At 39.1% G+C, this 16,332-nt stretch overlaps 1 protein-coding gene across 2 annotated transcripts in view; it reads right to left on the reverse strand.

Moving 5' to 3' along the window:
- The window catches only part of LOC123498395 (CCR4-NOT transcription complex subunit 1-like), a 29,048-nt gene that overhangs the window by 4,393 nt on the left and 8,323 nt on the right, over window positions 1-16,332 (reverse strand). The window contains exons 9-34 of one of the 2 annotated variants that reach the window (XM_045245501.1): window positions 16,008-16,145; window positions 15,681-15,794; window positions 15,237-15,423; window positions 14,836-15,034; window positions 14,601-14,685; window positions 14,076-14,457; window positions 13,383-13,504; window positions 12,463-12,638; window positions 12,145-12,334; window positions 11,494-11,781; window positions 11,062-11,202; window positions 10,557-10,736; window positions 10,274-10,441; window positions 8,925-9,119; window positions 8,685-8,829; window positions 8,319-8,569; window positions 7,907-8,206; window positions 7,523-7,672; window positions 7,004-7,231; window positions 6,519-6,884; window positions 6,231-6,388; window positions 5,797-5,968; window positions 5,076-5,500; window positions 4,634-4,832; window positions 4,292-4,447; window positions 54-290 (exon numbers count right to left, since the gene is read on the reverse strand). In XM_045245501.1, the coding sequence (XP_045101436.1) occupies window positions 54-290; window positions 4,292-4,447; window positions 4,634-4,832; window positions 5,076-5,500; window positions 5,797-5,968; window positions 6,231-6,388; window positions 6,519-6,884; window positions 7,004-7,231; window positions 7,523-7,672; window positions 7,907-8,206; window positions 8,319-8,569; window positions 8,685-8,829; window positions 8,925-9,119; window positions 10,274-10,441; window positions 10,557-10,736; window positions 11,062-11,202; window positions 11,494-11,781; window positions 12,145-12,334; window positions 12,463-12,638; window positions 13,383-13,504; window positions 14,076-14,457; window positions 14,601-14,685; window positions 14,836-15,034; window positions 15,237-15,423; window positions 15,681-15,794; window positions 16,008-16,145 (5,352 nt within the window). Of the gene's footprint in view, window positions 1-53; window positions 291-4,291; window positions 4,448-4,633; window positions 4,833-5,075; window positions 5,501-5,796; window positions 5,969-6,230; window positions 6,389-6,518; window positions 6,885-7,003; window positions 7,232-7,522; window positions 7,673-7,906; window positions 8,219-8,318; window positions 8,570-8,684; window positions 8,830-8,924; window positions 9,120-10,273; window positions 10,442-10,556; window positions 10,737-11,061; window positions 11,203-11,493; window positions 11,782-12,144; window positions 12,335-12,462; window positions 12,639-13,382; window positions 13,505-14,075; window positions 14,458-14,600; window positions 14,686-14,835; window positions 15,035-15,236; window positions 15,424-15,680; window positions 15,795-16,007; window positions 16,146-16,332 lie in introns of both variants that reach the window. The other variant, XM_045245500.1, reaches the window with a different exon arrangement.

Consider the following 16,332-nt stretch of genomic DNA (forward strand, 5'->3'; position numbering starts at 1 on the left):
AATTATGCCGTACTTCTTGAGCATTTAGTCAAACTTCTAGTAGTAAATCTCACCTTGTACAGCATGGTCAGTGGCTTGGCTAGCTCTGCATTTCTTAGGAAGGGAGCTAAAAATTTGAACAGATCTGCCAATAACATTGAGTACATTGACCATCCTTTTTGTTGTGGAGTGATGGCCAACATGCGGCCAATGAACACTCTGTGACTAACAATTTCCAGCCAAGCATAAGCAAACCCAGGGCACTTGCTGGGCCGCAACAGGTGCAGTGTCTGGGTGAAGGCCATCAGCACCTGCAAAGAGATCATATTATGTCTAGACAAATTCCATCAAAGATTAAACTGCACACAATCCTAAAAATAAATAAATAAATATATATATATATATGAATAAATAAAAAATAAAATAAATAAATAAATAAATTATATTTATATAAAGTGAATAGTTTCTCCCTCAAGGAAACATCACCTTTTAGCTTGAGTCGTCTCTGGAAAGCCTTATATTCTAAGCTGCTCTTTACATACAGCTCCACTCCTCTCCTTTGTAATCCTTTAGTCATGTAAGTGCACATGTTTTTAGGAGCTCATCAACAGAGAATGCTTCATTATCTGATCTTAGTGGACCCAAGAGAGTATATTAGATAGGAAGACTCTTTAGATAGATGTAAACAAAAACGTCCAAAACTGACAAAAAATATAAACAAAATAATAATCTCATTTAAAAATAGATAATAATTGTCTGACACTATGGGTATTCATCATCTTGGGATGCTTCTTGTTCGGTAAGGCAGCTAAACGAAACTGTTTGAAACAATACACTCACCAAGAGTGAACTCTCACAACCACAACAATAACTTGACAGTAATGTTGTGCCACAGCATGATGCACTACAGGTACTTTGGGGCATGTCACATCAAAAGAGCCTACCAAGCTTTCATCAGGTAAATTTCAACTGAAAATTAAACTTTATGGAAAATTCATTAGCTGAAGATGTTCATAAGCTTTCCCTACACATCCCCATCTCCATATCATTTCCTTATTTCATTTTCTAATCATCTCAGCAACAAGACTGAAAATTATCCACAAGAACTAATAATGTAAAACTTATCTCCTCTTTTTGTGGTGAACATCTAAATTACCCCCTTATTGCCTTACTTGTTGTTTAGAAGTTGGTAAAATGTGTTCTTTCTCTACAATCAGCATAGCTGTTAGCCAACCAAGGGCACTGACTGACCCATCCATGTTCACTATGGACTATCTTTGGTTGGTCACCTTAATGCAGACTCAGATCCCTAAATATCCAAACACAAAATCTGCTTTATTATGTGAGCTTTCTATCTTGACACCATATCAGATGGCTCACTAGAACATGCCTTAACAGGCAATCTGTAAATATGATTAAACCTATCCAGTAATTAGAAGTCTGTAAGAAGAAATGGATGAAAATTTCTGCATAATAACCAACACAATATATACAATCACAGTTGTATCAAGAATAAAAACATTTGACCAATGCAATACCCTAGTATAGTGTTGTGCTTGTCATGGCAGCATCAAGCCTGGAGAAAACCTTGTCCCAATTACAATTTTTAACAGAACTTAAGACAAGCTCAGACTGGTAAGTTACAAGTAAGCTTGCCAAGCCACACTTGAGATTGGCTAAGCTAGCACTTAAAATGCTAACATGTAAACTAAGAAACTTTCAAACTATTCATAAATGTATACCAAGAAACTATTCTCCTAGACGATGAAGCATTACATATCACTTAGCAAGAGAGAGAGAGAGAGAGAGAGAGAGAGAGAGAGAGAGAGAGAGAGAGAGAGAGAGAGAGAGAGAGAGAGAAATTTTCTTTCTCAAAGCTTCTGCATGTTCTCCAATTCCAAGATTCAAAATCCAACACCCCAAACTGGGACACTAAAGTAGCAGGTAGTTATTGCAGAAGTGTTGAAATCCTCATCAACAAAGTGACTGAGGAAAGAATGCCCAGTTCAGAGATGGGCAAGAATTGTCTCCTGATAATGTCCTCAATGGTTAGGACAGTGTAAAGATACTTATAAATATGGAAGTGATCTGCTAATACTGGCAGTGGCCACCAGATCTTTCATATATTCTACCAAATCATTTGAATTGCTAACCAACTTTAAGAGGTTAGGGATAGGCAACAGCAGAATATGTGAAGGCTTTAGCCTCTCCATCTGCTTGACACACACAGGAGCAGGAACCCAGCAAAAAAGCAACTATATGACCATGTCTACATTGTAAGATCAATCACAAGTATATGCAAGACAAGGGACCAGAATTCATTGCCTTCATGTAACAACAACTGTAATGTAGTCAGAAAATATCACAAAATTTTCTCACTGCCAATGGGTATAGTGTACAGAGTTAGTAAGACTTCAGACAACTCTGGTGAACTTGAAGTGTATGGAGAAGACACTGCCACACCAGGAAATATCTGGGAAAGGCTCCAAAGCCAACACCAACATCAGACGTTAATCCATCAGTAAAAACTGGTATGCAACCCTCATGCTGGGATCCATGATTCAAAAATGATAACATGCCCTTGTATATCTGCCTTACTTGATGGTAGTGATCACAAGTACACTGCAGGGAGCTCCTGTGATGCCAGAGAGAGAGGTCGTGTAGCTGCAATGGCAGGACAGGGAAAGGACAGTTGGTCAGCCAGCATTCTTTCTAAAAACTGAAAAGGCTGTGGACTTTTATGATGGGCTGGGAAGGCACGATTGAAAAATACATCACACAAGACAATGTACGCTGAATTACCTGGAGACTTCATGACCTGCGTCAGACAACAACAGTCCTTATAGGTCAAGAGGAGATATTTTTGGATCAACAAGCACCCACCAACAGTTGATCACCAACATGGTGAATGAAGTAAAATTACAGTTTTAAGCATTAAGAAACAATACAAGCAGAAAACATCAGAAGCTCCCCTAGAAAAGCGAGACAGCAAGTGAAGAAACAACACAAACACCTTGCAAGTGTATGTTGCATACAGTAAGTGTAACTGGTCAAACGTCATACCCAGAGAAAGATGTCTGCCATACAGATTAGTCTAGATGAGAAATTCTGCATAAAAGATAAGAAGTAAAACCAAAGGAAGGTGACCTGACTAACCTGTGCCAGTAGTAAAGGAATGAAACTCTAGACCATAACCAAGCTGGAGGAAGCCCTGGATTTAGCAAAAATCATTCACATGAAATGTTTATCAGACATTTTACAAGACCGAACCACATTATTAATGAACTGGTTTAATACCAAAACCCTGATGACACAGCCTCAATGGTTATTCTAGTGACAGGACATACATCACTATAAATTATGATGTTTCTCATTCGAGTGGTTTATTAGAAGACAACCATCTGGATAAAACAATGGGAAACCCTTGTAACGTACATTTCTATATTCTATAAATAATGACAACCATTCTCCTTAGTTCCTCCAACACCCAAAAATCAACAAAACGAATTAAATAAATCAATACACATTGGCTGCCAAATATGCAAGATGTAACAGTAATATACACACATATAGAAGGACAAGAAATACAATGACGTGTACTCCTGGATAAACTGTAAACTGACCAGTAATGGAGCTGCAACAAGGTCATGTGGCAGTGGCTGCCTCTTCCACCAAGCAAATAACACAAGTCAGGCACAAATTCGCAAACTTCTGGACTCAAAAGAATCAGTATGTTTTAAGTTTTTGCATCCTTTTTCCTACTACTGTCATTTAGATGGGAATAGAGACTAAGATCATGAAAGACACAGTTATAGATGATAGGCATATTATGCAATTTGCTTTAAGTCTTAAATATCAGAGCAATTAAGTGGACATAAAAAATTGGAAGATCCAATAAGGAAATTGGAAATAATAGTAAATGACACATCATCATCTATCTAACACAAAAAGCAGATTTTACATATATCTTGTCATAAAATCATTGATTTTTTTCTTTTCTATTACCATGAAACCATTCCTCTTCAACCAACCACAGTAAAATATTTCTAAAACATTATCAATTTGATTCTTGAAGTATCAAGATATTCCAGGTAGCAATGTGTTCCACTACAAGGAAAAGTGCAGAGCGCATAATAAAACATAGGTAAACATTACTCAATCTTGCAGCTAAGTTTTTTTAGATGTTTCTGAAACATCTTAGATTTTTTTTTTTTTTTTTTTTTTTTTTTTTGGATGTTACCTCCCAGGTCCCAAAGAAACTATGGTTGTATAAAAATTATTTAAAATTATGACATCAATGATATGAGCTTACTTCACATACCGGAAGATTGATTGACTCGAGGATTGTTTCAGGGGCATTCAATTCCAGGAAGAGCATAATGAGGATACGGTGATATGGCAGCTGTTGGAAGTCTGTACTGTTGGATTCTATATCATGAATCATGATCCCACAAACAAGGCCCAAAACCTGAAATTAATCAATGAATAGAAATTCAGTATTTTCATCTTCATCACTTTTCTCAAACTTGAAGGTTGTTAATATTATCACAAAGTATAAGGAAATTTTCTTCAATATCTCTTTGCATGTCAATAAAGTATGTTCAAGTAGTTATCACTACAAGACTATGAGTATGACAGTAAGTAGTTTCCTTACCTTATTAAGTAAGTTAATTTTTGTTGTAGGGTTGGTAGCTTCTCCTGAGTGCTTGACTAATAAGGCAATAAGCCGCACAAATGCATCTAGATTTTGGAAGCATTTGCTGCGTACATAGGTGGGTGATGGCCCCTGCCCTTGCTCCAGGATGGAACGCACACACAGGTCACGACACATACTGATGCATATTCTAAAAAATCTGAAAATTTTAGATGATCAATCAAACCATCAGATGAGTAATGCTGCACACATGAATCAATTTTTCTTCATTACAAAGAAATTCTTTCAATATCAAATTCTATAAAATATTGTTTAATGAAAAGTAAAACATATAATCTAGAGAAGAGATTATATACTAATGACTACTACTCCATATTTACATCACTTACAAGACAATTTCCTTACATATAATAGCAAACTGTTACTGTTCTTATCTCTTTACCTAGTAATGAGATCATCGGTCTTCAAAATACCATGAAGATTCATCTGCTTAACAAAATGCTGGAAGGCTGAAGCAGACCCCTGGCCAGCCGAGGGGGAGTGGTACATGTTGATCCACTCACGCAACAGCACCTCTGTCTTTTCTTGCAGTGCTGGGGGATCCTGGAAGTCCCTGGCTTGTGTCACTCCAGAATGGAAGTGAAGACTTGGCCCAGCAGAAATAGGATTGTTTAAGTTACTGAGACTGTTGCTCCCAGGGATACGTTCTCCAGTCAGCAAGTCGTGCTTCATGCGGAGAGCTTCAATGAGAGCAATGAGACCTTCAGGAGCTTGCCTTGAGTGACACAGACGTACCAGAGCTTCTAATGTTAGCTGCAAGTCGGTCTCACTCAACACACTATTGCTTGGGTCATCTATAAGATACATCTGTTGGAAATAAAGACCCATAAAAATAAGATACTAAGAGTGTGTGTGTGTGTGTGTGTGTGTGTGTGTGTGTGTGTGTGTGTGTGTGTGTGTGTGTGTGTGTGTGTGTGTGTGTGTGTGTGTGTGTGTGTGTGTGTGTGTGTGTGTAAGAGAGAAAAGATAGAAAAGGTGATTGTAATATTCAAGTCTTTTTACAAAGTACAACCACACTGCAAGGATAAATTCATTCATTACTTGCACTATTTCAGACCGAATTATATATTTGAAGACTGAAGGATTTATATAACTCTACTAACCTGGACTAGCTGCATCACAAAGAGAGAAGGGAAGTAGGAGTGGACCCGGGGATCATCAAGGGTGCGTGCAAGGTGTTCATCAAGCATCTGATGGTTCAGTAGACTGGAGCGGATTAGCCAGTCTACCACGTCCAAATTATATTTGACCTCATCCCGTCCCTCTGTCCAACACCTGTAAGAAAAGCAGTTAGTTCAGTGATTTGCAAACAATGTGCAATGACTACTATCAAAGACCACCACCTAATTTTCCTAAAAACTGCACAACCAACAAGGCTGATGCAGTCACAAAGTCCAAGATGTACCCCTAGTGGCATCTTTGCAGGATTGTTTTGCTAAACATGAAAAAAATTCACAGCCACATGAATACTGGTAAAACTTGTGCAAAAAAAAACAGTAAGTAATTTTATCTCATCACATCATCATGGCTAACTCACTTGGTAATATTCTTGGAGGTCCAGGGAACACCATAACAGCGATGATCAGCCATGGCCTTGAGCACTATGAGATGACAGTCTCTGAAGCGGAGTGCTAACTGGTTAAGCTCAGGTTCACTAGGGAATTCTCGTGCTCCCTCAATCAGGTTGTCCACACACTGCAAAAAATTATAGTTTTGGATGATGTTAAGATTAATTCATCCAACATCTACACTTAAAAACACAAAGATTACCACACACAGTTACACACTCAAACACACTGTAAAACCAGAACAAAGGGACACAAACCTTCCTCAAGAGTACTTGAGCAGTGTGGACGTCTCTGTTAGTACGTGTGAGTAGCAACCCTTCACGTAGGGAATGAAGCATGGACAGCAGTGGAGAGCTTGGAGCCAAGGTGGTGAAAGTCTGGATGGTGTGCTCTAGTTCAGCACTGATTCTCTCTGTCAGGACAAGGAATGCTGTTGCTTCTTCATTTCCAAAGGCTTGCTGTTGTGTGTGAGGACCTTGCTGCTGCTGTTGCTGCTGTTGCTGTTGTTGCTGCTGCTGTTGCTGCTGCTGTTGTTGTTGCTGCTGCTGCTGCTGCTGCTGCTGTTGCTGCTGCTGCTGCTGTTGTTGCTGCTGCTGTTGCTGCTGCTGTTGTTGTTGCTGTTGCTGTAAAGAATTTCAAGTGAATTTAAAAATGTTCTCATACAAAGACATTACACAAATCCATGACACCTTGGTATAGAATACGAATTTAATTCATAAACAAGAAAATTAAGTGGTCTTACCAAGCTGATAGGCACAGGCTTGGCCAAAAACATTGTGTCCTGATCTGTGATGGGCAAAAAGCCTGGGATGTTACGGGCAAATTCTTCATACACAGCCATCTGTGGTGGGGTGATGCCGCCCACTTTCAGACGTATTTGTTCAGGCATCCGTTCCACTTGGTATGTCAGGATCATTGGATCACAGTAGCGGCGTCCCTCAGTTCGAGCTACTTTGCGAGCCTCATATTCCTGAAGGAAAAGAAGTGTCTAATGCATGAAATTATTACTTTACCATTGAGATTTGTCCATTTGAACTTTGGTAGAAATTCAGTTATAACTGGATGCCATGGTACCTGAGATGGCCAAGTGAGCACTTATAGTAACGATAAATCCTTGAAAAACATGATGAAAGAATTCAACATAACAATGATGTGATATTATAGACTTCTACATACTTAATTGGTTGTCAAGGACATTACAAGAATAATCTCTTTACAGCTTACATCATAGTGCATTACTAAAACTGGTATGGTGAGATACCTGTGACAATCTTTTGTCCATTTCATTTACAGCTTTTTCAGCAGCATTTTTCTGGATGAAGGCACAGGCAATGCCAACATTCTCCTGTGCAATGGCAGCAGCAAGTTGCTCCATCTGTTCCACAGGTTGTGGCAGCTGTTGAGGATTTGCCTGGAAATAAAATTTTAAACCTAGCCAAAAATCAATGAAACCCCATTTCCTACACGAGAAAGGTGAAGCATTATTTCTTAGTAAATAAAACCCAAATAAATCCAAACCTCTTTACCATTATGTGTCACTCTCTTAATCATAACTACCTCACTTTTTTTTCTTACACAATATAAACTCTACTGGTACTACAGAAGTAGATTGGACATGCGTGGGATTCAGTACAAGATCACTTACACGAGAGAAGGCCTGCATCAGTCCCTGTTTGATACTCTTGGTGATGTTGGTGGCCAGGTAATCTCGGCATGTGATCATGGCCATAGCTGCAGTCAGGTTGCGCACCATGTGATGGGTGGCAACTCGCATCCGAGACTCATCTGGATCCAGTGCAAAGTCTTTCTTAATAATATGTTCAGCAGTGGTGATGGCTATCTTGATGCTGCGCTCAATGACTGCTGCAACAATCTCTTGGACGGCCAGCTCCACAGCATGACGAACTAGCTGCTTCAATTGTGCATTGGTCGCCACACCACAAACCTGAAGAAGAAACTTTACACAATAGTTTTATGGTATTTCTAAATCTATTCAAAAGCACATTGCATATAACTTAACACTTCTTATGCACATATACTCTTTAGATGTAACTCACCTGAGGTACAGAGACAGATATGTGAGGCTCTAAGCCTCTTAGCGAGGCAACACTAATATCTGAGTAAATAAAGCGTGGTTCAGAGGCAGGTGGTTGCTGAGGCTGGATAGGAGTTGGAGTGGTGGAGGGATGGGGAGGCAGCACGGTGAGTGGGGTGGGAGTGGCACCAACTGAAGAGCTCTGGACACTGGCTGTGTTCGTGTCCACAATTGCACCCGGTGGAACTGCTTGAGACCAGCTTGGAGTCTTTGCTATTTAAAGAGAAAATCATTCAATTAATCTCATGATGCACATTCAGATTAAGTGCTTAAATACAAAACTGAAAACAGAGAAAAATAAGGTAAGTTGTTTAGAAATAGTGCTTACGCATGAAAGAAGCTGCAGCGAAGACTGGCAAAGCGGGAAAGAGAGGTGTTGACTCTGCTCTCTTAGACCCTCCAGGCTGTGAGAGTTGGGGCTTGAGGCGAGCAATACGTTCCCGATCATTCAATACATTAGCTGGTTTAAGATCCTGCGGAAACAAGCAAATTATCATTATTCTACCCATATTCTACAAATAGAAGAACTGCAACAGCTTAAAACTCTTAGTTTAGGAAAAAAACTTACATCCAGATTGATTTCCAGCTTGTTGCAGAGCACCTCTATTTCAAACTTCAGATGCAGTTTCATTTCTGGTTCCTTATGGAGCTCTGCCAAAACATTCATGATGGCCATTGTCCAAGGATTGGGAGCCTTGAACACACGACTCTTGGCACAAGACTCCATCACCTTAGCAACGAAGGGTATCACATACTGCATCTCCTGTTATGAAAGACGTATGTTAGCAAGAGTTTATGATACAATGAATGCTGTTTATTCATTTAACCTTTACTTTCTGTCTGTTACAACGGGGAAAAATCACACCTGTTAAAAATGCTAAAAAAAAATTTTCCTTATAAAAACATATTTCTTTGTGTTATTCTGAGTACAACGATGTAGTTTTTAACATGTTATGACCTCTGAGAGCAAAGTTATTGCATACCAAAAATTCATGGCAGAACCCACCACTAAGAAATACCCCCAAAGCTCTGATAATACCGCCTGCGCTCTCTCTGTCTGTCTCTCTCTCTCTCTCTCTCTCTCTCTCTCTCTCTCTCTCTCTCTCTCTCTCTCTCTCTCTCTCTCTCTCTCTCTCTCCTTTTGGGCATTTCAATCTGATGTAAAAGTAGAAACTTTTGCACTTTGATGTCAAGAAAATGCAAACTCAGATATATGAAATGATGTGTAAAACAGGAAAAGAAAAAGAAACCACATATTACAAGTAATGTGGATTTCTATAATAATTGGCATCTGGCAACTCTTATTAGCAATGGGATTCACGTGACTTGGTCGACAAGCACAATCTTGTAGAGGCAACCATAGGTGACACACCAGCGCATTGCTCGAGGGGAATAGGCTACGTGAGGAGGCTTATGAACATCGCTGTGAGGGTTGGTCTCTGTCTCCCTGATCACTATCAGAATCACTACTGAATCTTCACTTTCTTCTGTCTCAACAAAAAAAATCACTGTCTTCATTTTCATCACTCCTCAATGTCATTACCAAGTAACACTGACATAACATCACTCAGAGTACCGTTTCCTCCCTCCAGGTCACGGGGGTTGCCAGATGTCGCCTCGAAATGGGAAAAGATGACCTATTGTGAGGGAACACATCTCAAGGCTCAAGCAGGCGAGCAAGAAAAGATGCCAGATACCTCTACTTGCCCCAGGACCAATAGTGAGGGGGAGAGATTCAAACATTTAGCGTGGAAAAAACATGATTAACGGTACGATCTCCGCATCTCCACACGCGATGCTACAATCTTACCGATATGACCACCGTACTTTAAGGGTTAAATTTATGCAATATCTAATAATCTAACTGCATAAAATTCAATGACATATAATGCACTAGCATAATGATAATAGATTTACCTGTAGCCCCTTATTGTATGATTCAATCAGCAGGGATTTCATGTCAATATCTGTGTGAAGGATTGGTTTGTTTTTGGCTAGGGTGAGCATACCCAGCCAATGACCAAGATTCTTCAGCAAGGATTTGTCTGAGAAGTTGGCAACAGACTTGTCAGCCCTTAGAAGTACCTGTATAATTAATAAAAAAAAGCTTAATTATAATCTTGCAATCAGCATATAGATGAATGAGCATTATTACAAACATGAAATATTATAAAATGTCTTGTTATCATGCTCTATTCACCTTGATGTTTCTGAGAGTCTCCCGACAGACCATTGAGTTGAAGGAGTTCATCTTGAGTTGGTCAAGAAAGAGTGAGTAGAGAGTGTGGAAATTATTTTCAATGGAGGCTCTTTTCATAACCAAGTACTGAGCCACCCATAGCCAGTACTCCTCTCCCACCACTTCACGTAGTTCTTCACACTGCAGTAAAAAAAAATGTCATTAGTTCATGTTTCATTTAAGTACATGGTGAATGAAGATTAATAAATCAACTTGAGGATAGGAGTGAATAAAATCATCTAACTGACCACTGTACAAGTATTAATCCTGGAACACTGTAAATAAATACAATGACAAAGTAAAGGTTGGAAAGAGTGAATACATTCAAGTGTTTCCTGGCCATCCTACGCATGTATGGAATTGAGCAAACAAATCAATAGTTCTAAGCAGAGTGGAAATCCTAGAGAAACACAAGATAAAAAGGCAAAGACAAACACAAAATATACGCAGCAGAAAATTTACTCACCTTCTGAGGTAAATTGACTTGAGCTAAGTTATTGAATATGAAGGCAACTTTGTCTTGAATGTGCTCTGGAGGGGGTGTTATTTTCTCCTCTTTCTCTGTAGCCACAAGAAGCGTCTCAATATTGGTTGTAGTAATTGTTGGCTGAAATTGAAGCCATATCTTACTCATCACACTAAAGTAATAGCACACTGTACAGTGCCCCTTCCCAAATCAATTATAATGATTGAAGGTAAAACAATGACTTCTGCAATGAAAATGCAAAAATTAAGCAAAAAAATGTACAAATTAAATAAATAACAACCCACTTCACTTTTACACACAATTTTTTTTATCATAAAAATCTGCACATTTCTAATATATGACAAAACAAAAACAAAAAAAATGCAGCCATGTTTTTCAATAAATATGAAATGTAGCTTAATTCTTAATTACCTTTCCAGACCCAACTGCATTATTGGCAGCTGAGAGTAACTGAGGCTTGATGATAGCTCCTGCAGTGGTAGTGGTAGTAGTTGTGGCTGGAGGCAGACTTTTTGCTACAGATGATGCAGGAGGCACTCCCGGTGGTGGGGGAGCCCCTCCACCAGTGACTGGAGCAACCACAAGTGAAGATGAAGTTCCAGGCACTGATGAACTTGGGGACACATTGATAGAAGGAGGCAGGACCACCCCAGAGGGACGTGTAGGAGGTTCTTGTGACTGTGTTCCATACTTGATATACTACAAGAAATTTCAATCAAACTTAAGTGACAAATATGATAATTTTTTAAAGTAAGAAATGCCATCCAAATAGAACCATCTCTAACAAATATAAAATTGACACCATGATTCTTATTTATCTAATGTCAGCTTTCTACAACATACATTACTTATTTGACACTGGAATACTTTTTATTACATTCAGTTGTCATCCTGATGCTTTGCACTAAAAAGTCTTCAAAGGACAGAGTCATCATTATTAAATGAATCAGTTAAGAGTATTGTGTAACCACAGTAATTAAACAAATATATCAACATAGCACTACAAATTATCACAAATCATCAATTTGATAACCATAATCAACAAAATCCCATCCAACATACCTCAATCAAATGTGGCTGAAATTCATTGAAGTGTTGAATTGCCATCAAATGTTGACAATACCTTGGGTACTCCTTGAGACGACTCCGAAACCTATCTAAGGCCACTATACCAAAGTAATACATCTTGCTGCCATGTGGCTTCTGAAGTGCCTCCATTACATATCTCAAAGCCACACCAAGAGCCATGTATCTACAAAACAAGAAAGGATTAGAAATATGCAAATTATACTTTCCATATACTTCATATCAAGATTCATGATTTTATTTTGATCTTTTACAAAAACTAAGAGCTCAAAACAATGATGCAATAATACATACTCAACTAGGCCCTGTTCAATGATGCCACCAAACAACCTTGCTGTGGTGAAGAGTTCCTTATCTGGATATGTCGGAAAAAATCTATATTCTTCAAAGAGATTTCTCAGCATACAAGAATAAACTTCTCTCTCCCTCTTATTTGAAGATTCATGGAATTTCTTCAACATATCTAAAACCTGGAGATGGACAAAAGCATTAACTCAAGAAGAAAAAGAAAAATACTGAAAATACAACAAACCATCAGGATTGCTCTGTAAGATTCCACATATCAAACAATCAATCAATATTATAGAAAGCCACGGGAAACCTTGAACCTCTTCCTCCTCTTCGAGGACAGGTCCGTGGCAGGGACAGTGGTAGTCTGTGGAGCTGCTTTCACAAGTTTCAGGTCTATACAATTTTAAATGGCCACCCTCTGCCCAGAGCAGCTGGGAGGAAGCCCTCTCAGCTTCTACCGGAAGAGTTTGTGCCAGATGTGGTGGAGGTTGAAGGAGACCATCTTCCCTGCCACCTGCCACAAGCTTTCCTCATTCTTGGGTGAAGAGGTCAAGATTCCATCAAGGTGTAGGAGCTTGAGGCATGGTGTGAAAGTCTCCCTCAAGCAAGGGTTAAAGACATCTGCACACCAAGAGCCCAAATTAAAAAAATTATATATGAAGGTTCCGCCGTGGTACAGTGGAACCATGTGTGCTTTGAGGTCCGAGGGGGTCTCCAAGCACACAGGTTCGAATCCTGTCCACAGTCCGAGTGTAGGTTGGGCTTCCTCACTCAGGGCAACGGTTTCCTAGTAGGTGGGCTTTGAGATAGGAGGTACCCCAAAAAGTATCCCCTTTAGACCATAAATTCCCACGAAAAGCCCACATGGGTAAAAAAAAATAAATAAATAAATAAAAATAAATAAATAAAAGGCTGAAACTTACCTCCTCTATGGATAGAGTAGGATGAGGAGGATGATTGTAGATACGTTGAAAGTAACTGTTGGCCTCATCTTCTACCTCCTTGCTGACTGATTGTGGCATATCAAAAATTTGTGACATATCCACTGAAAAAATAAAATAGATAAATAATTATTTTTTTCTTTTACTTTGACATACATAATTCTCATGGGTTTGATCATGTTCACAAGACACACACCATCTCACTTTTCCACTAGCACTTTTTTTTTGCATGTATTTCATTACCCTACCTTTCTATCTTATAGATGGCCTTCCTTCCTTAACTCTATTCTGTATACATGCATTTTTCAGTCCTTTCATTATTTTGTCTATCTAGTCCTTTGACTATTTTGTCCATCTATCTCCAATATCTCATTCCTACAAGGAGCCAAACAGAACTGTCCATTCATCCTTTATGATCAAATCACTTCTAGATCATTCCAATGTAGATTAGCATCCATATAAAAAAATCATAACACAAAACAAAGATAAAACACTATGCTGAATTGGAATGAATGAATGAATGAATGAATGAATGAATGAATGAATGAATGAATAAATAAATTAAATAAAATGCAAAAGATCATTCTCTTTATCACACTACAAATTTATAACCACCTTCCCTACCTTGTGCTGCTTTGCTGCTTATGATCAGTCTTCAAGCAATGCAATACTCACTTTGTCTTGGGGGTGCAACAGTAGGTTGAACTGAGTGAGACCTCAGCGAGGAGGGTAGGTTGGATGAGGCAGGCAGTGCAGGGAGTTGAGATCCCACTGGTGCCACAGGAAGGGCTGGTCCCAGAGGAAGATTAGGTAATATTGAGGACAAAGGAGACTGGGATGTTCCTGGTGCAGTGGAAGGTCCAAGGGGACGACCTGGGGAGCCTGGAGCTGTCCCAATCGATCCTATCCCTCCAAAGCTCATTGAAGACGATACAGGAGTAGGGAAAATTGAGGAGGATACACCAGCACCACCAAGGTTCAAGTTGCTGAGGCTGGATGTTATGTTTCCCAATGGACCTTCATTAGAAGGAGTTGGACCAGGACCAGGAAAACCAATCTGGAAATCATCACAAATTCTTTCAACTACCACAAAATTCACATAAGCCAGATAGAATTTATTTTCCTTTCCATAAGTGATAGGAAAGTTATAGCAAATGATAAAGATGAATAACCAGCAAGTGGCCTCACACTCTCACTTACCACACCAACTTGAGTTCTTCTGTTGATCAAGTTACAGTTCTGGAACATCTGGATTATGGTGTCTGACAGTTCCTGGGACACATTCCTGCAACAAAAAAGACCATTACACTTACCAATCATCACTAATATGCTCACATTATAATTCTTTTTATTCTGCTAAAGCATCCACTGATAATCATCAATCCCTAACACTCATGGTAATCAATGACTTGGGAACAAATATATAGATACATACATGGCACAAGCATTGAGGCAAACAAGGATGGTCCCCATTGTCTCAGGAGGTAGTTGGGAGGACTTAGGCAGCATGTCATCCTTCCCTCCCAGCAGCTGAGGACATCTACGCTGAAGGAACTTTACACAAGCTGATATGAATGGTTCTCCATGTTCCCGAATTTTATCAGTCAACCATTTGTCCAACTTTAAGAACTCACCTGCAAAGATTTCAAGCATCAATAAAAGCTTAACTTTACCACCATCTAACTTATTTTTGTAATCTTTATTCCTGGCATTGTGGCAATGTGGCTAACACACACAACTTATAAACAAGAAGTTTAACATTTAAATCTCTGGCTGTGTGGAGACCAGGGCTTATCTCATCTTATTTTATGTTACAATTAGAACGGCAGCACTTACGTCTGTAAGCCAGGCAAGCCAAGTCTACTACAAAGGGGAAAGACTGGGCGTTAAGGAGCAGAGATAAAGCTTTAAGGTCCTGTGCCACATCTAGAATACGACTCAGTCTTGTCTGGTCATTTTCCACCATCATGTACCATTCAGACATGGCATGCATGATGATCTGACGCACTGTGTTGGTGTGGTTCTGAAAAATAAGAGTTTGTCAGGATTCTATTTGAAAACTACCCAAAAGTTCAGACTTGCAATGTAATTTCTGTACAATAAATACCACAATAGAACATCATATTCAAGTCAATAAAACATAGGATATGGATACAGATAGAAGGAAGGAAAGCAAACACTTAGCAACAGGAGAGAGAGAGAGAGAGAGAGAGAGAGAGAGAGAGAGAGAGAGAGAGAGAGAGAGAGAGAAGAGAGAGGGAGAGAGAGAGAGAAACTAACCTGTGTGTGCCATGCATGGTGTAAAATAATACCAGCATTCGGATGATTTCCAAGGAATATTGGGATCAGTGAAGTGATGAGATCTTGTCGCAACATTGTGTAAGGCAGGTTGACCTGAAAGAAATACCAACATCTTCACTGTCACAAATGCTGAATCTCAAAAATGGAATGAAAACAGCAATGAAGGCATCTGTTTTGTTTCTTAGGATAATGCATGCATGAAATTCAAATACCTATTCAACAGCATATAAAGCTGAAAACTTGAAGAGATAATAGCTGAAGGCCTCGGAGGAGAAGATTGAAGGATCTGATAAAGTAAGATCTCACCTGCACTAAACCTAACACCAGAATGTCTGGACAATGCTGGATAGGAAATTTAAAGAGCTCCTTCACAGATGTGTAGTGGCCAGCTTCCCCCAAATACAGGAGTATTTCCAGCAATTGAACAGACTTCCATGTAGCAACCTGAAATAAAGTGGAGTTACTTTTAACTGACCGTACATGACTTCTTGGGAGAAAGAAAAAAAGTTATCCTTATTCTGAAGGTTTATAAATATATGAGAGGTTTGGCAATTCCATAAAGATAAGAATAAATAGTTAAGTTGAAGCACCATTCAGATCACCTCGTCACACATAGAATGAATTAAAAATA

The sequence above is a fragment of the Portunus trituberculatus genome, chromosome 48 (genome assembly GCF_017591435.1).
Source record: "Portunus trituberculatus isolate SZX2019 chromosome 48, ASM1759143v1, whole genome shotgun sequence".
In the NCBI taxonomy this organism is placed as follows: domain Eukaryota; kingdom Metazoa; phylum Arthropoda; class Malacostraca; order Decapoda; family Portunidae; genus Portunus; species Portunus trituberculatus.